This window comes from Lygodium microphyllum, chromosome 11, assembly GCF_053477565.2.
Source record: "Lygodium microphyllum isolate KBCC chromosome 11, Lygodium_microphyllum_v1.1.10, whole genome shotgun sequence".
In the NCBI taxonomy this organism is placed as follows: Eukaryota; Viridiplantae; Streptophyta; class Polypodiopsida; order Schizaeales; family Lygodiaceae; genus Lygodium; species Lygodium microphyllum.
The window spans coordinates 130,255,903-130,281,918 of NC_141145.1; the positions used below are offsets into that span (position 1 = coordinate 130,255,903).

General features: G+C 40.5%; 1 protein-coding gene across 8 annotated transcripts in view; it reads left to right on the forward strand.

The window, feature by feature from the left end:
* The window catches only part of ALA2 (aminophospholipid ATPase 2), a 120,915-nt gene that overhangs the window by 78,208 nt on the left and 16,691 nt on the right, over nucleotides 1-26,016 (forward strand). For 6 of the 8 annotated variants that reach the window (XR_015692417.1, XR_015692418.1, XM_087688184.1 and 3 more), the window contains 9 exons: nucleotides 8,813-8,909; nucleotides 9,096-9,205; nucleotides 9,729-9,893; nucleotides 10,147-10,301; nucleotides 10,389-10,469; nucleotides 10,561-10,681; nucleotides 16,065-16,171; nucleotides 16,277-16,408; nucleotides 16,635-16,788. Coding sequence is in view for 6 of the 8 variants with exons in the window: in XM_087688184.1 (XP_087544310.1) it covers nucleotides 8,813-8,909; nucleotides 9,096-9,205; nucleotides 9,729-9,893; nucleotides 10,147-10,301; nucleotides 10,389-10,469; nucleotides 10,561-10,681; nucleotides 16,065-16,171; nucleotides 16,277-16,408; nucleotides 16,635-16,788 (1,122 nt within the window). In the remaining 2 variants the exon portion in view is untranslated. The remainder of the gene's footprint in view (nucleotides 1-8,812; nucleotides 8,910-9,095; nucleotides 9,206-9,728; nucleotides 9,894-10,146; nucleotides 10,302-10,388; nucleotides 10,470-10,560; nucleotides 10,682-16,064; nucleotides 16,172-16,276; nucleotides 16,409-16,634; nucleotides 16,789-26,016) is intronic. The other 2 variants (XM_087688181.1, XM_087688183.1) reach the window with 1 other exon arrangement.

Genomic DNA, 26,016 nt, shown 5'->3' on the forward strand with positions numbered 1-26,016 from the left:
TTGTGCAAATATCAACTGTTTATAATAAGTTCATTTGGAGATGTTTTGTGTATGCCTTTGTTATGTGGATCACCAAAAACTAAGCTCTGTGTGACCAGTAAGCAGTACTGCAAGCAGAGAGAGAGAATCATTTATCTCTATCTGTATTATACTGTGGGTAGAGAAAGTTAATGTGAGTAGTATTTGTTTGGCGACCACTTCACTTAGCAGAAGGCATCATCTTTAGCAACTCAGTTGCTTGATGGTCTGTCTTGATTGCTCATTTTAAAGGAAATAGTTTTACAGCTGGCATTTTTGGATCTTTCCAAACCAGTTTATGTCAGAGTGAAGAATTTTGACAGCCCAATTCTAATTGTATCTGGTTAACTCTTTTTGTTGAGCACTACATTGGTCACATGGTTGCTGTTATTGGCAATGTGTGCCATGTGGTTGTGATTTTTTACTGTGTTTCTTATTATTGGAACTTTGCCATACTCAAGTCAGGAACATAGTGTTAAGCTTGTATGTGCAATGAGGCAAAGGAACAACAAAATATTCCTTACTGTAAAGCTATTATTCAATCTACTCTAGAAATGCGATAACAAAATAGAGAACTTCCTTGTCTATGCCAATACTTTGAGGCCATCAGAATTGGTTTGATCCTGCTCATCTAATTCTCCTCCCCAGCCTAGTAGTATGTTTGCAAAAAGGGAACATGTGGAGGCCTCTATGAAAAGCCACGCTCCTAGGTCCTAGTGTAATCTCTGAAATGGTCTCCTTGGATATCTTCATCTCTCGATTCTACAGGTGGTTGGATCAGGTCTGTGTATGGTAACTTCTCATGCTGAACAAGGGTCAACCACTCTAATCTTCCAAGAAAAGTGTTATGAGTGCTCTCTTTAATCCAAGTCCTCTCTTTAGTGTGGTATATGCCCTAACATAGAAAACTCAAACACAATCGTATGACAAAGCACAAACTGATAATAGAACAAAGTTAGGGTTATGGTAACTCCAAGACAATGAACATAGAGAACAGGGAACTGAATGGATCTGAATAGAATGCAACGCTCATGCAGAAAACACACTATGCAGTGAAGGAATACTGACCTCCAAACTCCCGTGTCTGAAGGACTGGGGCCAGAGAGTCTGAGTTGGAGATGTTTGTTGTACTCTGATGGATCCTAAAACGCAGCAAGGCAGCGTGTGTAGGTGTTTGGCAGCAGCAAACAGAGTTGTGGACAGCTGGATCAATGTGACAGATAGACAGAGGAGAGAACATCTGCAAACACAGCAGCAGAAGGAGATTTACAGTCACGACGGCAGCAGTAGAAGTGAAAACGGCCCTCTCTCTCCCAAGTTGTAAACTAATTGAATGGTTGAGACCCAGCTCCCAAAAACATTTTCTTAGTTTACATGGACATTTTTGCCTAGTGGTAGACTTTTAAACCCATTTTTAAAGCAATCCAACTATTTAGTTAATTTTCAAAATTAAATAATCCTAAAAATTAATTTCAGCCCTTCTGACCCTTCCCAAAATTAAATGTGCTCATCCATAATTAAATTGGCTAGACCATTTGCAACTTGAAGTGGTCCCCAAGCTCTGTTGACCCTTAGATTGACATTAATTAATTAATTAATGCTAGTCTCTAGTGTCACCATTGACACTTACTGGCCAAATAAGTGTCCTAGGGTCAAATCTAACACCAAGTGACCCCCAAATCCTAGCTGGCATAACTACGATGAGCATCACATGTGCTAAACAACCTTGCGCATTTGATTAATATTTTAATCAAATCTTATTGACAAGATTAAAGCATCTTAAAATTTTACGTCCTCGTGATAGATCTCCCCCTTGAAAGTTGCATTGCATTGTGTCAAAGGAAAAGCATAGTGCATTGGAATTTCCATAAGGCATCACAATTACAACATTGGCCATTGTTATGTAACCATGCTATATGCCCCAAATTTTGCTAAAAATTTCGAGCCAACATATACATAACATAAAACTAAAAATCAGTCTAAAATTGTTGCTAGAAACCCATTGGATGCATCCATAACTCATGTTTCTCAACTGTTGTGACTTCACAACCATAATAAAGCATATTCTCAGCATAAACCATGGTTGAAATTGTCAATGGCATTTACTAACATGCTGATATCCATGGAACTAGTTGTAAACCATTGAAAACTGAGTATAATCTGATCATTTGCTGATGTGAGAACTGATCACAAATTGCTGCAAATGCGATCTCAAACTGATTAGTAACTAAGGCAAAAATTGATCCCAAAAGTGACCATAAACTGCTCTCAAATTGATAAAAAATTGAGCCAAGGCTGATCAGAATTCGATCTCAAAATTGAGGCAAATCCTCATGCCCAAGTGATCATGAACTGATCACAAATTGATGCAAAAGTATAGTCTCAAAACCGCAGTAGTAACCATACTCATTTGCATACATCTCACAATGACTAGTACATTGAGTAGTGACCTCATGATAGATATATTGTCAACACAGTACCTTGGATGCATGCTTAATACATTCAAGATCCACTACATATGAGAGCTATTCACAACTCAAGGAGTGGAAGTGCTACCTGACTGAGCTTGAACTGAAGTCGGCTCTAACTAAAAGGCATCTAGGTAAAGGTGCAACAACTGAGGATGGTCTGCCAAGTTATCCTCTTCCATCCACTTTGGATCTATTGGTGAAACGATGTTGAAGCTTCACCAAGAAGCATAAGGAAACTTTACCTCTAACTTTACTTGCCTTGAAATCTCCACTAGATTGTAGGCATTTATTCCCCTTGAGCATTGCGATGCTTTATACTTTCACATTGTTGCAATTCCAACTTAACTAATATACAACATTGCATCCAATTGACTGGCCCGTCATGTGTATTTGACATGCTATGAGCACCAGGTGCATTAGGCATGATTCTTATTTGCATTATTTGGACCATGGCAATGTGATTGTGTATAGGAATTTGCATACTACCAAGCATACCAAGATACATTTTCCTATACATTGCATGCATTTTTCCACCAACACTATACGGAGCATTTGTATAACCGGCATTAATACCATGAGTCCCAAACATAGTGGGCTGCATATATGCATTGTTAAACTTACCAGTTTGTGCCCTAGCATCATCGTAACATTGTTATACATGGGGTTATGCATATTATCAGCCATACTCGGATACATTGGGCCTTGCACACTACACATTGGTTGCTGCATATGATAAGGAGTTGTGTTATACATTCTTGTATGCGGTCTATGATCCACCATAGCATGGAAACTAGTGCCACCACCAAAGTAACGTGGCTATCCCACAATTGCATGTATGCCTTGCTGTCCAAAAAACATTTAATTGACACTTCCAAGTTAGCTTTGCATATGTATTAATTGCCCCATTGCCATCTTTTGCTTATGATGACTATCAACATTTGGAACATCATGCCCTTGCTGCCTTCCTTTAAGGGTTCGAAAAGTGCATGAGCTGAGGATCATTTGCCAATTGCATAAACATTTCAACTATTGTTCTCAAGTGATCTTTAAACAGGTCATCAAATTTCTCTTGCTCTTGTTGGTCATCAGCTTTTGAAGACCTAGAAGGACCCACATTTTGGTCTAAAACAACATTATCAACTTGCTATCCATGCTTTGCGTCTTGTCCAAGATCAGGCATTGCTTTTTCCTTAACACTTTGTGAATTTTCAGATTGAGAGGTATCATCCCTGCTTGATGCCATCTCACTATATGAAGACATTCGTGGTATAATGATCAGCTGAATATAATTTCAGCACTAAAGCAAAGATTCTGACTTTCAATCAGGTGTCTTCGGTCCACCAATTTGAGGGAATTGATGGTATCTCAGAGATGGAACCATGAAACTAGCCTTCTTCTTCAGATAGGGTGGTAAAACCTGATCAAGCACTTAATTACAACAATTAATAACTGAGCATAAACTGAAATGCACACATTACCTTAACAATCTTGGACAATAGACACCCGATTGGCCCCAAAATTGGCACCCCTTTCGCTATTTCTTTAACTTTGATTGCTAATGGACAATGTACAAGTTGAGATTCCACAATCTCCTTTACTGATCCAAAAGTACCTTGGTGTACATACAATCAGCAAGCAATTCGCCCCTTGATATTCACCCAAGACTTGCACAAATGGAACCACCAATTGGCCAAATGTTATCCCAATTTACAATGGATGGGTTGGGATCTGAAATCCTTGTAACTTCCACGAATTTCAAGTGCTGATTTTAGTGTATGATGCCTTCTTCTATTGGCATGGGTCCCGAGGTGGCTGTTAAACCCTAATTTTTGTAGAAATTTAGGGTTTACAGCAGAAATCCTCCTACTGTCCACCGAATATGGCTGAGACCTGCTCCAAATGGCTAAGTAATGATGAGATCTTTGAGAAAATACTGAAGAAGGTGAGAGAAAGCCAAGATGAGAGAGAAATTTAATTTTCTTTGCGAGAAAACCCTAAAATCTGCTTGTTGCATGCTCCAGCCTGCATTTAATGTAGTCATCTATTGCTAGACACCTCCAAAATGCTATCACCTGATTAGCAATGCTGTTGCCAGCCCTTGGAAGGTGCCTCCTTGTTGTCCCTTGCCTACTAAGCCCCCCAAATGGCTGTCTTCTACAGCAAATTGCTGTTCTGTGATTAGAAAATGGACCAACTCCTTCCCCTCTCTCTCTGTTCCAAGCTATAAACTAACTGAATGACTGAGCCCCAGCCCCAAAAACGTTTTCTCAGTTTCCAAGGACATTTTTGCCAAGTGGCAGCTTTCTAAACCCATTTTTCAGCATTATCCAGGCATTTGATTAATTTTCTAAATTAAATAATCCTGAAAATTTATTTCAGCCCTTTTGACACTGCCCAAAATTAAATGTGACCATTCATAATTAAGTTGCCTAGGCCATTTGCAACTTGGAGAGGTCCTGAACCTTTGTTGACCCTTAGACTGGCAATAATTAATTAATTAATACTTGTCCCTAGTGTCACCATTGACACTTATTGGCCAAAGAACTATCTTAGGGTCAAAACTGACACCATTTGACCCCCAAAGCCTAGTTGGCATAACTACGATATGCATCACAGGTGCTAAACAACCTTGCACATTTGATTAATATCTTAATAAAATGTTATCGGCAAGATTAAAGCATCTTAAAATTCCACGTCCCCATGACACCATCCATAGGGAGATCTTGCAGATTTAGGGATTTCCATCTGCATTCTCTCTCTTTTTTAGAAGCCGATTGTAGAAATTTTTTCTGAACTTTGGGTTTTGGAGGGTTTCATGGTTTCAAAAGAACTTCTCAGCATTACTTGGCATTATCAATGCCAACGTGGCATTGATATCCTAGCAAAGCTACTTTTAGAGCAGCAGCTTGAACTTTCACTTATAGTTGTTGCAATCTCATGTACTGTAGCTTGGTGTGTCTCTCTCTAACAAGAAAGCTAACCAGTATCTTTAGCCAGGATGTTGTGTAATGGTTCATGCTGGACCTTATTTTTATTAGATCAAACAACCATTTTTAATTTTGTATGGTCTAGAGAAGATGGAAGCCCGAGTTTTAGTTTTAGTTTGCCATTATTGTCCCCATCATTCAGACTAGTCAAAGTGGACGTCTCTAACCTTGGATTGATCTTTTTTTAAGCAGGCATCCTGCAGGCGACCTTCGGAGCCTTCGAGATCATCCAGTTCATATAGCTTTCTTACAGTCACAGACTATTTCTATTGATGTTATCTTTGCTTTGGATGAGGTTGTAGCTGCAAGTTTCCAGTTTCATCCAGCAGCCTTGAAGGGAGTTTGGCAACAGCCTTTAACTTAAAATGTGACAGTTACCCAGTCATTTAGCTTGAGATGCATTATCTTTTAGTTGTGTTTTTAGCCGTTGTCCAAGTTTTTCAGCTAGTAGTCCCTCATACTATGAGGTTCTATCCTTGCTCATGATTGACCTACACCATTGGTGCTTTTGCTCATACAATTATAGATGTTGAAGTTGTGTAATGTCCCCATTACTTATTTATTTTAAGGTGCGTATACGTGGTGTTGCACGTCCACACATGGAAAAAAACTGTAGAATCTTTACAAGATTTACAGGAAGTAGGATTGGTTTACTAGAATAGTCTGAAATCTCTAGTATCATGTTTAGATGACTTAATTTCCACTTTGGATGGATCCAAATATATACTGTGACTTATTTTGAAGGGAATAAGTCATCCAAGACAAAAGATGAATAATAATAATGCGATTTGCAAAAATCAACATTTTCACCTATTTTTGATGGATTTTCGCAATTTTGCCTATTGGCTTGTCAAGTAGATGTGTTTCGATCGTTTTGAGTATCCAGACAACTATATTTGAGTTCATATGACGAAGTTATGATCCAAACAAGTTGCACGGCAGAAAAAAATGAAAATAGTGAAAAATTGCTAAAAAAGCAAGTGTCCTCTCTTCTACCCCTCCCCCTTGCAAAACTATAAATTGAGGGCTTGGGGATGACTAGAAAGAGCGACAAGAGCAATCCTGACGGGACGAGATGCTGATCGAGAAGGAGGAGACTCTATTCCACGAGGCGAAGAGACGTCATTCCGTTCAATCCAAGGAAGGGGATACGCTGAAGGTCTCTCATCCTCTTCTACTTTGATCCGAGAAGAGAAGACATTGAAGAACTCTATCCTATTCTATCATATCTCTACTCTTGTCTTTATTCCGTCTACTAGAGAGAGTGAAGTATTGCTCTCCATGAGGCAAGAAAAATCATCCGCGAGGCCTACACCATTGAATTGTGCAATATCCATCATCATCATTGAGAGCCTTGCACCCTTGCCAACCGGTATTACTGCCATGTTCTTCTTCTTCTTCTATGGATCATATTTCCGTCATGGCCCCGAAGAAAAAGAATTTAAAAGCAGAATCCGCGAATGACCCTACTATCGTGGAAGCAACAGTTGGAGTTGCGAGCATGGGAGTCACTAACGGAGTCATGGGCGCGGATAACAACCCTTTACCAATCGCGATACCACAAGTTTTTCGTAGAAAATTTATATTCAAATTCAATAGGAATAAGATAAGAACATCTTATAAGCTAGAAATTGTTAGGAGAACTATGCAAACCTAGAACTCAAGATAAATGATGAGGAATTTTAAGGTTAACCCCATAGAAAAGAAGACTAGTGAATTTAAGACGAATTTACTAAGAATGAAACCTTGAAGGAACTAGCCAAGGATACAGTTTTAATCTAGAAGCTCTGATAGAAGATTTTAAAGATCGAAAATATCTTTAAGTCGAAGAAATTGACTTAAGGCCAAGAAACTTGGTTACAAGAACTGGGAAGTTAGAGACTCCAAAATCTAGATATCCTTAGTAAAATTGCAAGGGGAAGAGTTCATTATGTGAAACTCAAGTGTCGATTGCTACTAGAATTAAGCATCACTTGAAAGTTGCATGATTGATTGAAGTCATAACTGCTTGCAGACATCAATCTTGTTTGTGATCTTCTAGATTAGATTCTGATTGAATTAAATATTGGAACAGATAAAAATTGAGGAGCCTATAACTCCCCCAAGGATAGGTGTTGAATCCCCATACCAAGAGGGGATGTTTTTACTGCCACGGAAGCATGGACCGGTCCGATGGCGAGAGGTCTCCCAACAGGAATCGTATTAAGTAGGAGGTAGATAGGGTGTCAGGGGGGCTCTGGCTAGTAAATCCCTTTTCGCACCTAGGAACTACTTGTATGGTCCGAGTTCTACTTGGGACACCTATAAACGTTAGCTATAGGTGGATTTGATCTTGGTGACGTGCAGATGCGCCGGATGAGGCAGCACGTGAAATTGTAATTTTTCTCCTGTATGGACGGGAGAACACACATTATGGAATATAATCGATGAAATTGTTTTATTCTAATTGTATGTCCGTGAGTAAATTACATAAATGAACAATTGTGCATAAAAGGATTTTAATTAATGAAGATGTTTTTATATGTTTCACGTAATGTGGTAGGTAATTAGATAAATAAGAACTTCCATAGAAGGAAGTGGGTGGATGGATTCCCGACGAATCTAGTCCTATGGCAAGGTGGTCTCGGTTAGCCGAGAGGTTTCCTAAAAAACAAACACTAGGAAGGGCCGATTCGCTGATTTATTTAGGGTTTGGTCTCAGAACTTGAACTGTAAGTTATCTTAGGGGAAAGGTACGGCGGTTGTGCCAGAGCGCTGCGAGGGATTTCATAGATTCTTAGTCTACTACTGGAAAAAGACGACGTACTCCATGAACCAAGGTTAATGGCAGTCGCTCCTTCCGGACAAGAAGCCTCTCAAAGGACACCTCCGGATGTGAGTTAGTTGTTGATAGGTGATTGTTAGGTCAATTAGGAACCTTCAGGTCGGACAAAATGCGGACAAAATCCGATCATTCTGATTAGAGTACGCATAGTGACGGTTAGAAGGTAAACTCTGGGCAACTACTAAAACGTTATCCGTCAAGAAATCAAGGGGGGTATGTTACAAGTTGCTACATTGTCTCTGTATCAGTGCTGATAGATGTGATGGATTTATTCACCTTATTGTCCATTACTGCCTTGAGTAGACTTTTATACAACTTTCTTTTGTAGTGTTTCTGGTCTATATACAGCTGGTCCAAAACTCACCTTATGCATATGAGTAAGACCTTGATTCCATACACCTGTTTTTCCTACTTTGAAGGCTGAAAATATGCTATACACAGATCATACAATTGATCATTGAAAGAAAATAAATCTAGTTGAGCAATTCATTGATTTGCAACTTGTGTCCCAGATCCAGATTTAGCACGTGCAGTGTTGGATATGAATCCTGATGTCATCAAATTTTTGTTAGTGATGGCACTTTGCAACACTGTTGTACCCATCAAGAGGTAAGTGTATGCTGTAATTGAGTTCTCGTGTATATAAAATATCTGATCCAGCATTCTCTGACTCTTCTAGCTTCTCTGATTGGTGACACTTTTGCATGACTGCATTGATGAATCGTTTGGCATCAAGCTGCAGAGCAGCTTGCACTTGGAGAATGACAAATGACTCTGATGCATTGTGTGCCACAGTTTTAATGGGTCAATTACTTATAAAGCGCAATCTCAAGATGAGGAGGCTTTGGTATGTGCAGCTGCTAAGCTCAATGTGGTCCTGCTTGGCAAAGATACAAGATTTCTGTGTATGTATGATACTGTTCCTTAGTCGTTACTTTTATTTTACTTGTGAGTTGTGTGTCATCAACTCATATGACTTTCATAGATTTTGCAAGGACCTTACACAAGTATGGCCTCAATATCACTACTTGATTCAATGGTGATGTTGAACTATTTATGTAGCCTTTGTTGTGGGGATGCATGTTTGCACACAAGTTCTAGAAGCATCACATCCATGAGGAATTTGATTAAGAGAAGGCTGTGTTAGCTGCCTCCTTAATATATTGGTTGCAGACACATCAAACATTTGAAGGGGAGTGTGTGTGTGCCTGCTTGCATACAATATGCAGTGTTTTATAGTTGAAATGCGGTAGCAACACAATAAAAAAGTGTGCATATGTGCTTGCATTGACACATACGTTCCATTTGCATGCATACCTGCACATGCAGCATGCAGATCATGCTGCATGTGCTGCTTTCAGTGTAATGTATAAACAGGATTTGTTATTTTCTGTAAACTTCTTGCTCTTTCACTTGACTTGTGTGCAGATTTGAAGCTTTGGGGAAATGTGCTGCAATATGAAGTCTTGGATGTTTTGGAGTTCACATCTGATAGGAAGAGGATGTCAGTTGTTTTAAGGGATGTTGAAAGTGGCAAGCTGATGCTCTTGACAAAAGGAGCTGATGAAGTAATCTTTCCATCTTTGCAGAGTGGTATGCTGATTAGTTCCTTTTGGTTTTGCATACCTGAAGTGATAAATTCTCTAATGTATGTGAAGAAGCACACAATGGGAACATGCAGGTTTTTCTTGATTCAAAGTCATGCCTCTGCCGTGGATAGTGAAATTCAAGGGTCTTTAAAATACTTGGAGTTGGCCTTTTTTCGATAGTTGGAAGTGTTACTTTTTGATTAGAAGGATATTTTAAATATTGGCATTGAGTTAAGAAGTGACCTAATGATATGCAGGTCAACAGATAAAACGTGTGGCTGAGTCAGTGGATCATTATGCCCAAATGGGGCTAAGAACTATGTGCCTTGGATGGCGAGATCTTGAAGAAGCGGACTATAACAACTGGTCAAAAAAGTTCAAGGATGCAAGCACTGCCATACAAGATCGTGAGGTATGAAGCTTACACTACTTATTTCTGAAAAGAAGTTTCCTTTTCTTCTGTAAAGCCAACCTTTACCTGTTTTTATGAGACTATCAGTGGAAAATGGCTGAAGTCTACCAGCAGCTAGAAAGAAACCTGGATTTACTCGGTGTTTCAGCTATTGAGGATAAACTACAGGTTTCTTTAAGCTTTCACATTTACCATTTCACAGCCTAACGTTCAATAAAAGTTCTGGTTGGGAAAGCAAAGACAATTAATGTAATTTCAGGAAGGCGTTCCAGAAGCAATATCTTCATTAAGGAAGGCAGGGATAAATTTCTGGATGCTCACAGGTGACAAACTCGATACAGCAGTGCAAATTGCCTTGTCATGCAACCTTGTTCTACCAGGTATATTACTGAGTGTGCACGTGTCTTTCTTTTGTTACACTATTTTGTTCATTTTAGCAGGACATCCCTGTGATCTAAGCGAATTTGAAATCTTCTTTGATCATAAGTCATTGTTGTACTGATTTAATTATTTTCAGTTTGCTGTCTCTTATTGCAGGAGTCTTAGGGACATATGATTGAACCTTAACTTATGCTAATTGCAGTTTCTGTAAGAATTGTCATCATAGTATAGTAATTGAACGGTGTTTACATGAGAAGACCATAACAGTGATTGGACCTGACATCAAAGTACCATAATCCTATCTGAGCGTTTGAAATTAATCCAAATGACCTAGGGATCATGTGTTCAGTGCATTGTGATTACAGCATACCCATGCTTTTAGTGAGACTTGAATACAGCATAGCGGGTGCATCTACCTGGATGTATGGAGACATGGGCTGGTGATAGGTCATGAGCTTTGATATTTTCAGAGCAATGAATGTAGATGGCAAATCAACAGGAGGATGGATTGTGGCAGCATTATATGCTGCTTTCCATGCTTGCTGTGTTCAGCTTTTCATTTTTTGGGATTTCAACTCTGAATTTAGGCTTTTCAATTTTCACAGAACTTTATATGTAAAACAGCTTTTATGTTAGAGCAAAGCTCAGATAATGTAAGATACTAAGAATGTCTGCACATCTCGAATTGTTGGACTGAGGTCCTTCTGTCTACAGAAAAGAGCATAGACCAAAACGAGATACTTCAGACATCAAGGATTTGGAGCTGTCTCGGGGACACTGTTTGGCTAGGAGCAAATACCAAAGCAGAATCCTTCTTCGTGAGACTCCTGCAGTTGTCACTTTCTTTGTGAGGAGTTGGGGCCTTCCTGTATGAATGTGTTGCTCCTATGCTCCGTTTTCTTTTCTAGTTGTATGTCTATTCATTAATTGTGATCAAAGTAATCAGCCATACATACCCTTGGATAGAGGACTCATCTTTCTTGGGGGAGAACCTCCTTGTAGGTTACCTTTTCAGGGGAAGTGGTTTGCTTTTCAGGATTTACTAGAGGCAGTTCCTCTGGAGTGCAGGATAGACACCAACAAGTCTCAGACTTGAATATGTTGGCCCAGGTGTGAAGTAATTTTGTGAGAGAGAGAGAGAGAGAGAGAGAGAGAGAGAGAGAGAGAGAGAGAGATCAGTTGGCTAAGTTGAACGATTAGAAGTTCTTTGGTTCAACTCCTACATCCTGCACAACCACTTAGTATAGGTGTTACACAAGGGAGAATTGAACCCAAGTCAGTGGGTTAATAGAAACAATTGGCTTACCGAGAGAGAGAGAGAGAGAGAGAGAGAGATCAGTTGGCTAAGTTGAACAGGGTGGCGATTAGAAGTTCTTCGGTTCAACTCCTACATCCTGCACAACCACTTAGTATAGGTGTTACACAAGGGAGAATTGAACCCAAGTCAGTGGGTTAATAGAAACAATTGGCTTACCACTAGGGTTGCCACCTGATTACGAGGAGAGAGAGAGAGAGAGAGAGAGAGAGAGAGAGAGAGAGAGACGGATTGTCTCTTCCTTTGGGACAGCACTTCATTAGCCAATCTCTGGCTGATGATAGCTTTATGATTTTGCGTGCGGACAAGGACAACATTCGCAAGGCATTAGATGTTTGGACGCTCTTTGGTCATGCTTCTGGTCTTCGCATCAATGCCTTCAAATCAGCCATTCTCAGTTGCACGGAGTCGGATTTACAGTCATTGGGCTGGCAGGGCCAGGTTGTTTCCCGTGGCTCCATTGTCAGGCATCTTGGATACCCACTGGGGGTTGATGTTAGGCCAAAGGAACTACTGGAGTGGATTTCACAGAAACTGGCAGCTAAGTTTATGTATTGGAAGTCGCAAGCGTGGCCATTCCATGTCCGCCTCAAAGTGGCTCAGATAATTATGCTACCAATGCTCACATATTTTTTGCCCTTGGTGCCGTGGACTCCCACTACTTTGAAGGCTTTCACTCGCCCCATTCGTTTCATGTTATGGAAGAAGGATTCACTGCATGCCGGTATTTCGTGGATTTCATGGTCACATACATGTACCCCCAAACGCCTGGGTGGTGGAGCTATTTTGGATGCTGAAACTCATCTGCTGGCTCTTCGTTGGTCCCTTTTTCGCGCTATGTGTGTGGATTACCACTTGCGGACCATTATAGCCCGTTATTTTCTTGAGGACAGCGGGCTTTGCCATGGTAATACACGTCTTCGGTGCTCCTGGTGGCATGTCCTTAATGCAGACTCTTGATTTTCCTGTCCCTCCTCCTCTCTGTTACTGCATTTGGTCAGCTCTTGGAAAGTGGTGCTCCAAAAGGCGCGTTGGCATCCAGTGTTGGGGGACCGCTTGCATACTAACTCCTTTCAACTGGAATTGTTGGCAGTCTCGAGATTTCTTTCATGGGAAGACAAACATGAGCTCAGACCAAGATTTAATCGCATGGCCCGCTTGGGTGTGACTTCAGTTGCGGATGCCACCCTTACCACTCATAATGTCTTCGCATCCTTTCGTACTGCCAGGAGACTGTTCAGGATCCCGCGCGGATACCGTGATTTGTGGGAACAGCTTTTGTCAGTGCTTCGGGGCAGGCAACCCTTTCCTGCCCTGGCGGTGGATGTCCTTGGCAGGACTGGGACCTTGCAGGCCGGTTGAGTCTCGAAAAGGCCTCTGCTAATCAGGTGTATCATCTTCTCATTAAAGATAATCAATGGCTGTGTGAAAGCTAATACTGTATGGGGATTGCGGAAATCTCAGTCATGGTGGAAGGAAACTGTGATGGAGGGCTGGTTGAATAAGACACCTTTCAAATGCAAGGTCTTTCTTTGGCGAGTGATGATTGGTGGTCTTCCTCTTGCCTCGGCCCTTTCCAAGCGGAGAATCTCTAACGGCAATTGTTTCTTCTGTACCACTATTGTGGAATCGGCCCGACACTGGTTTATTTCTTGCCTCCTCGCCAAGAATATCTGGTCACTCTTGTCACAAGTTTGGCGCGCAATGGTGGGGTCCTCGCTAACCTCTTTCGATTGGGTTTTTGTGCGCCCAAAATACCCCACACCGCCACAGTTGCATATGAAGATCTTATTCCACTTTTTCAGATACTGGGTATGTTGGCACATTTGGACCATGCGGAATGCCTTTCTTTTTGATTCGGCCTCTGATGTACCAAGACACATTGCTCGGCTTAAAGGTCTCTTGCATTGGCAGATAGATCTCATTCGGCACTCTGACTTGCTCCCTCGGGAGGACTTGCTTCCCTGGCACAGGGCAATTTCCTCTGGGCCTTTGCCATGACTTGTGGAACTTTTTCGTGGCTTAGTTCTGGGATTTTACACACGTTGGCCTAGGGCCCTCGTGTATCTTGTAATCATGTAAACTTGTACCTTTTTTCGTAATTAATACAATTACCTTTTACGGAAAAAAAAAGAGAGAGAGAGAAGATTAATGCTTTCTGAGGCCAAAATCGCCCTATGCAACAAAATCATGTACAATGCTGATTGTCACCCGACATCATAGTGTGATGTGCTAAAAATCAGTGATATACTGTAAAAACAAGCTAAGGTGGTGTACAAGGCAAAAGAGTACTCGTATAGGGATACAATGGGAGGATGAGGTAGTATGATATCCGTATATCTAGTTCCACCTAGTGAGGATTGGTGGTTAGAGTATGTCATACATCGTGGAATAGAACGAGGGTAGCATTTGGATTGGGCCCTCAATTCTGTTTGTAGCTGCTCATGCCGTTGGTGGATCTCCCTCATCTCTTAGTGATGTAGCCTTTGTGTCTAGTACCCTTGTATCTGTGGGTGGCATGCTGCTCTGATCTCCTCAGCTCTCTGGACTATCACCCCTCTTTGTGTAGGTGTTGTGTGTGGTCTCACTGTCTAAAAGAAGTCGATAAGCTGTGACTGACACGCCCTCTTTGTGTAGTGCCAGCCTGCAGTAGTGATGTGCGGAGCCTCTGAATCTCAATGAGGAATTGGTCCAAGTAGTGCTAGTGTGGGGACTTCATGACTAGTTTGAGGGAGGTGTATCCTCCAAATAGTGTGGGGTATCTAGCTTGGGCTATGCTATAGGCTTTGCATTTGTAGATGTAGTGCTCCTTGCTCTCCACTACCTCTTGGCATAATTCGTAGAAACACTCAACTTTGGGATGTGGGTTGCCTTCCTAGTCTTGATCTCAAGTTGGTGAGAGGATCCCTTGAGATGGCCAATGGCTACCCGCCTCTCATGTGGCATGTATACATCTAGGTAACCCAGTCTCTGAATGAAGCCATCCATGATAGTCCTCATGAAGTGGTCTTTGTAGTATGACATCTCAAGGAGAGGGGCAGCTTGGGTAAAATCCATATATGCTATATGTACAACTAGTGAAGGTCCTGCCACATGACCAAGTTTCTCTGAGTGTGGGAGAGGTGTATGAAGGGGGACTCAGGGTTGTACTAAAAGGGGAGGAGATGATCCATGTCAATTCCATATCATGTAAGCCACAACTCGACGCTTGCATACCATGAAGTCTCATGTTCTATGTGAGCTAATTGCCTAGAGGCCTCAAAGGCTCTCCTAGGTAGTTTGTTTGAATGCATGTCACATACTTTGTGTATGAAGCTGATGGTTTGAAAAAGGGTCTCCATCGTCATGGGGGGTGCAATAAACTCAGCTCTAATAATCTCATGTGGTATTGATGGTTTGCTGTGGATCATCTGTGAGAGAATGACGATCTATGGTCTCTCGATCTATGTCCATAGGTATGTAGCCAATCTAGGGGTCCAAATAGGTGCACCATACATCATGGCTGGTGTGACTAGTGTGTCAAATAGCATCTCTGTGTGCGAGGCTTCTAGAAGTATGCCTGCTGGCAGTGTCTCTCCATCTCCATCATGGCTAATGCTCGATACCCTCGTGTGAGTCAATCTCTCGCTACTTGTGCCATGGTGAATCTCCCAGCAGATGTAGTGAAAGTGATCCCTAAGTAGACATATGAGTCCACAACCTCCACTTGTTCAGCTTCTAAGATGAAGATTGATCTCCTCACTAGGGCTGATGTGTGGAATATCAGGATCTTGGTTTTCCCAAGATTAACTGTCGATCCACACTATGTACAAAAGTCATGAAGGGCGTGGAGATGTTGCTATATACCCTCCTGTGATTCAGAGACCAGAACAATATCATCAGCATAAAGCATAATAGAGTGATGTTATAAATTAGGTGTGGTTTCTTTGAAATGGTAGTTTTTGTTGTACTAATTAATGTGCCATACATCTTGTCGCTGCAAAATTAATAGTCACAAGACATTACAGTTACAATTTTCTGCAGCAGAGGCATGAAACATTAACACTAAAATTGATCTGAAATTGCAGAGCCAGAGGGACAGCTCTTGTATGTCCAAGGGAAAAGTGAGGATGATGTTGCCAATAGCCTTGAAAGAGTTTTGCGGACCATGAGGATGACAAGCACAGAAATGAAGGTTGTTTTAAGTTAACTTGGATTTTGATGCAGGCTTTGAAAACAGTGACTAAGTTCCGTATCTGGAAATGCAGAATCATATAATGTGCAAGCACTTTATATGCAGGATGTTGCATTTGTAATAGATGGATGGGCTCTGGAGATTGCACTGAACCATTATTATGACTCATTCCTGGAGCTTTCTATGCTGGCAAAAACTGCTGTGTGTTGCCGTGTTACACCAGCACAGAAAGCTCAAGTAAGGGTTTCTCATTCTATAAAAAGATAAAGGTTTATTTGAACTTTCTTATGATGCTTTTGCATTGTCACTTAACTAGTTTCAGTGTCTGAATCTTCAATTTCATTCATGTCCCCCCTAGGTCACTTGTAAAGCATAGCTCTCAGGGTCAGAGACTGTTTAAGCTGCACTTCTTATGACACATATGTTTGCTGTTCTGACTGCCATTTTCATTTTACATTCACAGCTTGTTGAATTATTGAAAAATTGCGATTATAGAACACTTGCAATTGGTGATGGTGGAAACGATGTCAAAATGATTCAAGCAGCTCATGTAGGTGTTGGCATTAGTGGTCGAGAAGGCCTACAGGCTGCAAGGGCTGCCGACTTTAGCTTTGGCAGTACGTGCTTGTAATTCTTGTCAACTTGTATTGTTACTCTGCATGTGCTGTAGCATTTTTAAGGAGTGCACATTAAAATGTACTTAACAAGGTGCATAGCGGATAGTTTTGTAAAAGATTATTGAGTCAAAGTATCAGAGCTGGTCTTGAGAAAGGAAAAGGGATGGCTTTTTAATCTCCTCGTTATATGGGTATTCAAATTTTTTCTTTACATGAGCATTTGTTAATGTTTGAACCAAATTCATATGGATCTACATCAAGAACATACAGAGAGTATACTGGCTCACCTAAATGGATTTCAAATCCTTAGATACAAATTTATGTTATTGATGAGCCAGGTAGTACAGCAACAAGAGGTACATGTATTTGAATTGATATTCTTGGCAGGAATCACTGTTTTGAGGATGGCATTCATTAAGACCTTTAGGATCTGGTTCTTATGAAGAGAGAGCATTTATTGTTATCTATACTGGTTTTTATGTTGAATGCATGGATTTTAGGCTGGGACAACACACCATTTTTTAGTGGAGACATTTACAGAATGCACCCAGGGTTGTCTCCGTACGTAGTACGAACTGATTCGTACGGTATGATCCGTACGGTACTGTACAGTATGTATTCGTGTACGAAAAAACTGGCACTTTTTGGCCACTCTTCCCCAAGGCTATAGCTTTCTTTCTTTCCTTCTCCTTTTTTTTTTCTTCTTTCTTTCGTCTTTCTCTCTTCCCCAAGCCTTTCTCGAGCCTCTCACACCCTCTTTTTCTCTCAAGCATCTTTCTCTCTCAACTTTCTCTCTCTCAAGCCTACTCTTATTTGTATGATCCTTCATGTATGATATATCCACTCCCATCTATGTACTGTACCGTATGTATTTGTATGATTTAGTATGAAAGAATTGACCCTTTTTGGCCACTCTCCTCCAAGCCTACATATTTCTTTCTTTCTTTCTCCTCTCTCTCTCTGTCTCTCTCTCTCTCTCTAGCCTCTCTCTTTCTCAATCTTCTCTCTCAAGCCTACTCCTATTTGTATGATCCTTCGTGTATGATGTATGCACTCTCATCTATGTACTTGTAACTTGTAGGGAAAAGTAGTGCATGTTGAGCATGCAGCATGAGGTTTTGGCATGTTACCCTTAAATATTCATCTTATATACTCTCATAGCATTGCTATTTAGACTTTAAACATCTATTCTATGGAATTTAGTCCAAAATGACCAGGTTAAATTTTTTTTTTTGTATTAATATCATATCGTACCTTATAAAATCTTAAGGTACCATTTAGTACTGTATTTTATTGTACCGTACCGTATCATACCGTATCGTACCTGACAACTATGACCGCACCTTGGACTCACTAATATGTGTTGTTGTTCCACACCTCAAAAGGTTAAGCATTTGGACAATAACGATGACCAACTCATGGTAGATCCCAAATCTGTGTAGGTTAAAGGGTTGTCTTTGTGAATCCTTGGGGTATAATGTATGAACATTTTAGCCATGTTATCATGAGCAACACATTTTAGATAACCTTAGGAAGGCAAACAACTAGAGATTATTGACTTTTAGGAGCATATGACTAAGATGGTGTTGGAAAGTTTGGCATATTTCACCTCATTAGAATGATTATTATTGGCTCCTGATAATATTGCTAGAGTGTTATTTCACCTCATTAGTATCCTTTGAGTATATCATATTAACAGTGAACACTCTAGCAATATTATCAAGAGATGCATACAATTAGGCAAATCTTAGGAGTGCTGCCAAGCTCAACTCAATGACCTTTTAGAAGAAGCTCCTGGGTAAGTTGAATGCTTTGATTGTTGATTGAGCTCATTTTTCTTCACGTGCATTTTTGAAGTTTACTTGTTGGTTGTGGTCATACACTACTTTTTCTCTACAAACCCTAGTGCATCCTCATATGGTATCAAAGCTGGTTGTTCTTATAAGAGTTACCTATGCTGTTGTGAGCATTGGGTTTCACAAGAGCCAAAGTGTTTTTGTGTCTTGTGTTTTGTGTTCTACCTTTTGAAGGAGTGACAAGGGCACAAAAGTGATTAACCACACACCCAACCTTGAGTTAGGTCCCACATGTCTACACCATTCCTTAAGGATTATATCTCACCCTAGGCACTCTATTTCCACCTCTCCAACACTTTCCTATAGACATTCGGCTAGGAGTTTCCCTTTCCTAAGCCCCCATACATATAACATAGGTACTTCTGCATGCATGCAATCCTAGGTAGCCACATCTTTAAGAAAACTTATGACATGACTTGGATTGATTACTACATTGAACAACATCTTACGGATGCTATCCATTTCTGCTTGCATCGTGGCAAGCTGCAGCCTGTAGGTTCGTGATTGTGAGACACAACTAGTCCCCTGACTTGGAGGAGACTCTCCATTCCCTTTGGAGTTCCTAGTTTCCCACCTTACCACTCCCTATCTAGAGACCATCAGACACAACTAGTCCCCCGACTTGTAGGAAGACATCCTCCTTCCACCATACGAGTTAAATCGTGGAACGATGACAGATGTGGATTTTTGGAGTATTGGCAATAGGTGTTATTCCTGGCAGTCCCCATCTCTCCTCCTCTATATGTGTCTCCATCACCTAAAACCACCACAAATCATCTTTGTATATCTTCTTTGGAAGGTGCATCTGGGCTTAGGGTAACTAGCTGCCGAGGATGGTCAACTTTAGTTGGCAGAGAACAGACCATCAGGGGGAACAATCAGCAATCCAATGTCTTCATCATAAGTAGGCCAAGTGCAGGTTCGTATGTACCTTTTGGTTTGAGTGGTGCAAAATTCTCTATGTGTTACTTCTTATGATATGTAGAAACTGGCTATGAGTTACCATAGAGAACGAGGCTAACATTAGTATGTAAAGTTCACTCTAGAAGTGGAAGAACTCATGCATGTATGCTTGTTCCTCAAATTTTACCCTATGTTCTATAATAGCATGAGTTTGGTTCCTTCCATTCTCAAATCCCATCCATCCCTCCCCATCCTTACACTTATATTGATTCATCTCTGCTATTTCTTGTAAGTTTTAGGTTTTCTAATGATGGTTCTCTAATTAGCTTAGATCTTTATCTATGTTTTAGGCATTTGCACTCTCTCGAAGTGTTTATCATTTTGGTGCTTCATTATTGTGAATGTCACTTGTGCACTACACACCTCCCATCTACGTGCAAGTGAGTCTCACTATGGCCCTTGGTACTACCATGATGGGACTCCCACCCCTCTCCACTGCACCCACCTTCTAGTTGCTTAGTCACACAAATCTCCATCCCTTGTTGATGTTCGACCTACCTCTGTGAAGGGAAACAAGAGTTGTAGGGATGCCAAAAAGAAACCTACAAATCGGGTCACCTTGATGACAAATTATTGTTCAAATGCTAAGGGTATTTCAACTAAATCTAAGAATTCCATAACCAATCTGACCTTTGCTTCATCTAGAATTGATAGTGCTACACCATGGAGATTGAGAGGGGTACTTCCTAAGGAGGTAGTAGAGTTTCTCCACCGTGTGGTGCCTAGTCCTATCAATGTCTTGCTGTTTGTGTTATGGATTATGGAACACCCCCTCGATTAGCTCCTTATGTCATGTTTGATTGGTTTGGGCTTCCGCCCTCTTAAGCTGATTTTTAAGGATCCCTAGGTTGGTTAGAGACGCTTAGACTAGTTAGGTTAATACCTTTTTAGAGTAAGTTAGGCTAGTTCTTGTTTAGGCGAGTTTAGGTAGATCTTTAGCCTAATTTTATCTAATGGGAGCCATAGGCTGATTCCCCTTTTAGGCCAAGAATCCCTTAGGACCTTCTTTAATTGCTTTCATTCCACACTTGTTTTGATTTACTATGTATCTTTAGTTTTGCACCAAAAGCATCTCAATATGAAGGACTATTATGTAAACTCCCAGGTCTCTCATACAATACTTAGGTGCTTTGCTTGTATTTTAGTTCAAGACAAACATTGTAGGATCCTACTCATAGTTTCTTCATAAGGAAATCACATGGCACATGCACACGCGTATGAATGTATGGTTGGAGTATGATCTAGGCTGGGGGGTACATTTTTTGGCGATCATTTCAACCAGGAGAGCCAAGACATTCACTTTCACGGTTGAGGAGGATGGCTGCCTCCCGTGAGAGGACGTTGACTAGAAATCATTCATTGGATTCTCCAGACAAAGGGTTGAAGTAGAAGCACACTTTGAGAGGGAGTGGCACATTGATCCAGATCCAACCACGTGTCTTATAGATGGATGGAGATATTAGCCTTATCAAAGGATGCCTCTATAGAGATTACAGTGGGATCCAAGGGAGTGGGTGTGGAGAGATCCGTTCCTTGATAGGCCATGTGATATGGCCTTTGGCTACACTATTAGGTTGGGGAGGACAATACATATAAGCAGGATCAAAGAACATCTAGTAGCTGCCTCCCATTTTCGTAGAGAGGGAATCTCATATGAATTTTTATGACTTTTGGAGGAGGCTATATGATAGCTTTAGGCCTAGGAAGATATCTCTATTCCTATGGGTTGCAGCTTATAAGAGCTTAGTGTTGGAAACTTGGCTTGGATACGGTAGGGACCTGGTGGCATGTGCGAAATGTGGTGAGTTAGAGGAGACATAGAGACATTGCCTTTGGGAGTGTCCTAGAGCCCATGAGGTTTGGGGGAGAGCCCTTAGGATAATATTCCATGGCACATCAAATCGGCGGTTGTAGCCTCAGTCATAGATAGAGGCCCACCGTGTGGTCATGAAGATGTTCAGGGAAGCTTTTCTTTTCTCATCGTTAGATAGCTGTTGAGTAGAATCTATACTCGAGATGATTCACAGGCGCAGTGGACCAAAGGACGTTGTCATAGATGGGAGTTGATTGCTAGTATTATAGCTTGGTACATATGGACTGTGAGATGCAGTCATGTTATTGACCTTTAGGATGTATCCACAATAGATGCTCTATGAAGGATTTGGATAGAGACCATCCACACTCTACATGGGAGATAGGAGAGGATGTAGGGCAGCTTTGAGAGGATAAAGAAGAGAAGAGAGAGGCATTCTTTGTTAGTTCCCCCCCCCAGAGGCATTCTTTATTAGTATATGCCCCCCCCTGTGTGAAAAATGTGAATACCTTTTACACCTTCTAGCTCTCTCTCTCTCTCTCTCTCTCTCTCTCTCTCAATCCTAGCTTGCCATGGAGCAGAAGTTGTCAACATGCCATGCTTCTTGGGCTTTGCGCAACACAAGCCCAAGAAGCAAGCAAACAAGCAGGCCAACAAAACGGGCCCAGAGTAGTTGCACGTGGCATTAGGGCATATGTCTACTTGGGAGTCATCATCTTTGGCCCATAATTTTCATTGAGAGGCACATCAGAGGCCCGTTTGTCATGAGGCTATGCAACACTAGGGACTCTCGAGAGTCGATGTGCTCACATATAGTTCTAGAAGCCATGCACTAAACTATGGTGGTTTAACAATCACAACTACACTACCATATGGAGCAGATGTATGGGCCTGTAGCTCATACCACAGATATCTAAGGCCACTCACTGATGAGATCAAAATAGAGAGGGATTATTATGATGGTTGGGATGGCGCAGGGCAGCTAGGTACGATCCGTCCAATTTGTCTAGTCTGTGGACTTAGTATAGTATCGAACATATACCAAAAAATGTTGGATAAGATCCGGTGTTTCGTATGGTCATTAAAACATACATAGAAAATTAAGGGATAGTGTAGTAAATATTACTTGTTTTAACATGAGAGTCTTAGTTTTGTTGGGTTTGACTCATGCCTACGCTCACAGAGGAGTATTAGTGATCTTCAATAGGACACTCGGACACTTTTTACTCTCCGTACGAGAGGTTTCTTTCCCTAGATTTATTTCTTTTATTTTATGTGCCTATCTTACACTGTTTTAGGCATTTATTATATCTCACACTCTTCGGGAGTGAACACCCTCTTATAATCTTAAGTTTTAAGGGTTGTACTTTGTACTTTGTACTTGCACTTTACACTTCAGATTATTGCATTGGGTGTTGTGCTCTCACACTCTACATTGTCTACTATACTCTCAGCTGAGCTTTGATCTCTTCCTCCTCTCACATTTGGTATCAAAGTTGAGCCTCAGGTTCAGCCGACCTCAAGGCCATCGTCTCCAGCTCCTCTGCCATTGTCAGTAGCTCCACCATTACCAGCAGAACCACAAGTAGGCCGCCAGCTGCAGTGCCTAGTTCGCTGTATTATGACACACCAGCCTGCCCAGCTAGGCAGAGTTGTCACCTGCCTTGTAGCATGACACTTGTCACCTACCCTCTTCAAATTCCATGATAGGAACTTTGGCCAAATTCTCCTCTGTTGGATCACAAATCAAGCTCAAAGATACGACATATCCTTGTGTTGGAGAAATTTTGATCGAAAATTTGCTATTACTAAAATTTGGTAACATAGTCAAAATGATCTAAAAACCATTTCTAAACATTATGTATACACATATCAGAAAAAAATTCACTATGGCTTTATTAGGATATTACATCTTGAAATATAACTTTTGGATTATGTTCAATAGATAATATTCATGTATTAGATAATATTCATGTGTCTTGTAAATACCACCATAACAAGACACATGGATCGAAGTGCATAAATCCTTGTAAATACCCTCACAGGTCTTCACAAACACTTCAGCCCTATATTTATAATTTTATTACACTAGTAAAACATGGTATAGATGCTACTCCATATCCAAAAAACTCTATCTTTGTTGTCTATACTATCTCTACCAAATGTAGAGATCAAGAATCAAGTGGCAAAACTCAAGAGAAGCCATGCTTGAGCATCAAATATCCATTTTCAACTTACTCCTCTATTCTTGACTATTATTCACAACCCAAAGCATAAACTCATAAAAACTCCTCTTTGATGATCAAGGAAGGTTCTCCTGAATTTTGGGACGAAGAATCAAGTGAGAGGTTGTCTCAAAGATCTTGTAAGAGATAAAGATCCTCAAGGACAGCTTACTATTCTCTCTTTCCCTAATTTTTCCTACTCCAAAATAGTCCTAATACTCTTTTCTCTCCCTCTTTAATCCATGAGACTCCATCCCACTTACTTTTTTTGGCTATTTCTCCCCACCTTTCCCTTGTGTTCTCTGCTAGTTAGCATGCCATGGATTTTACCTTTGTGGACATGTTGGTGGTCATCAGTGACCCAATTAGTCATGTTGGCACCCCTAAATCTGTATTGAATGGTCTTCTTGATCACGTGCTTCATTCTCCACCACATAATCCACAAAACATGTCACTTAAGTAACTACTAATCACTACTCAAAGCCACATGTTCATTAACTCCAAGACTCCACTTGAATAACTTCTATTATCACAACAATGAGCAAGTTAGAAAAGTCCACTAACTAAGAAGCCTCTCACTTACCATTATGTAGACAAAGCATGAACTCTTCCACAAAAAAAAAGCATATCTCACTTTTACACTCATGTCAAAAATCCCATGATATCCATCCCCTTTAAACCTACACGTCCTTTGGAGATGGTAGCTCACCGATATAAAAAACCCAAACACCTGTCATCTTTATGTTGTAAGTCAAACTACTCCCACTTGAATCATAAGACATCAAGATCATAGATATCCCATCTTGTATGTATGCTTTAAAATCCATCCCTAGCAATGGTTGCTCTTGTAACATTCCAATTTTACTAGGCTCACCAGTGGATAGCTCTTGCGAAGTATATGTCATATACAATAGATTACATCCATTAGACTTAGTCTCTTCCTGACTAAAAAAATATCCTACATGACCACTTTGCGAGAAATTGCTTGTATGTCGAAAATCGTAACTTGAAATGCTAAGCTTAAAAAAAAAAAGGTATCTCTACTCGCAATCTATAGGTTTGTTGAAGAGATGAGGACAAAATTTGAAGGTATCAGCCCCTAAATCATTGAAAATTTTAATAAGATTTTTCTATGTTCTAAGAGCGACCTTTCTTGCAATTCAAAGATATACTCAAAAATGAATCTCTATTTATGCTCGATGATCATGTCTTCTCTTTAGATAACTGATACTTATGATTCCTTTTGATTGCTTATGAGACAAAGAGAGTGAAATATCCATGGTAATGTGGCAGTTAGAGCAGTTAAATATCAATTTAACATTTATCTAAGGTCACTAGTAAGAATTAATTATTAGAATATCATTTTGAAATGGAGAACTTTATTTGAGCTAAAATCTTGGGAGAAAAAGAATAAGCAATCAATAGGTATCAATACACTAGAGCTTGTTGATTGACCCATCCATAAAAAAATTTGGAGCAATTCAAAATATATTTTTGGGGATAAAATAGCAAAGTTCCAAGGTCTCTTTAGAGCTTCATTTGATGATATGAAGATTGAACACAATGAGAAATTAATCAACTATCTTATTAATTTTACTTATTTAGTCCATCAACTCACCAATCCTAAAAGACAAGCATAGTTGTTGTTAAAGGCAAGATGTCAGTGAGTCGTTCAGCTTAGCCGATCCAGACGTCCTAGGCCTCGATACAGACACGGATGTCACCTTCATAGACTGATACAGGGGATTATTGCTCGTGGGCCCTCCATACCCACATGAGATTGTACCATTTGGAGTTCATTGTTACAAGATAGAGCTCTATGTTTTACACATAGCCATAGTTAGTTTCCTTTCTTATTTTGCTTTGTGCTACATATTTTGCCTAGACAGTTGTACCATCATATACATGATTGCAACTCATGGTCGCATAAAAATATAGTTATCTTCAGATGTTTAGCTCCGTTGTATGAGCTTGATTCACTTGGCATGATTCAGTGATTCATCGTTTATCTTCTTCTTCTTGTATGTTTTCTAAGTTTCTCTTCTCTCTTAGTATTTGCTATACACACTCTGTGTTTCCCCCGCAAACCCTATTGTCTCTTAGTTTGCTTTCACAACAATCATATTTTGACATCTTGTCTCCAATTACCTCTTCAAGAGGATAGCCAAACCAAATTTTCCTCTCACCATGTATCTGTTAGCATCAAAGGTGACTTGCAAACCATATCGTGCTAAAGAAGAAATAGATAACAATTTTTTCTTTATACCTGGCACAAAAAAGGCATCATGTAGGTGGAGAATAGAGCCATCAATGGTTGTGAGCACAATCTCCCCAATACCTCTCAACGGATTTTTCTTCTACTGCAATTTGC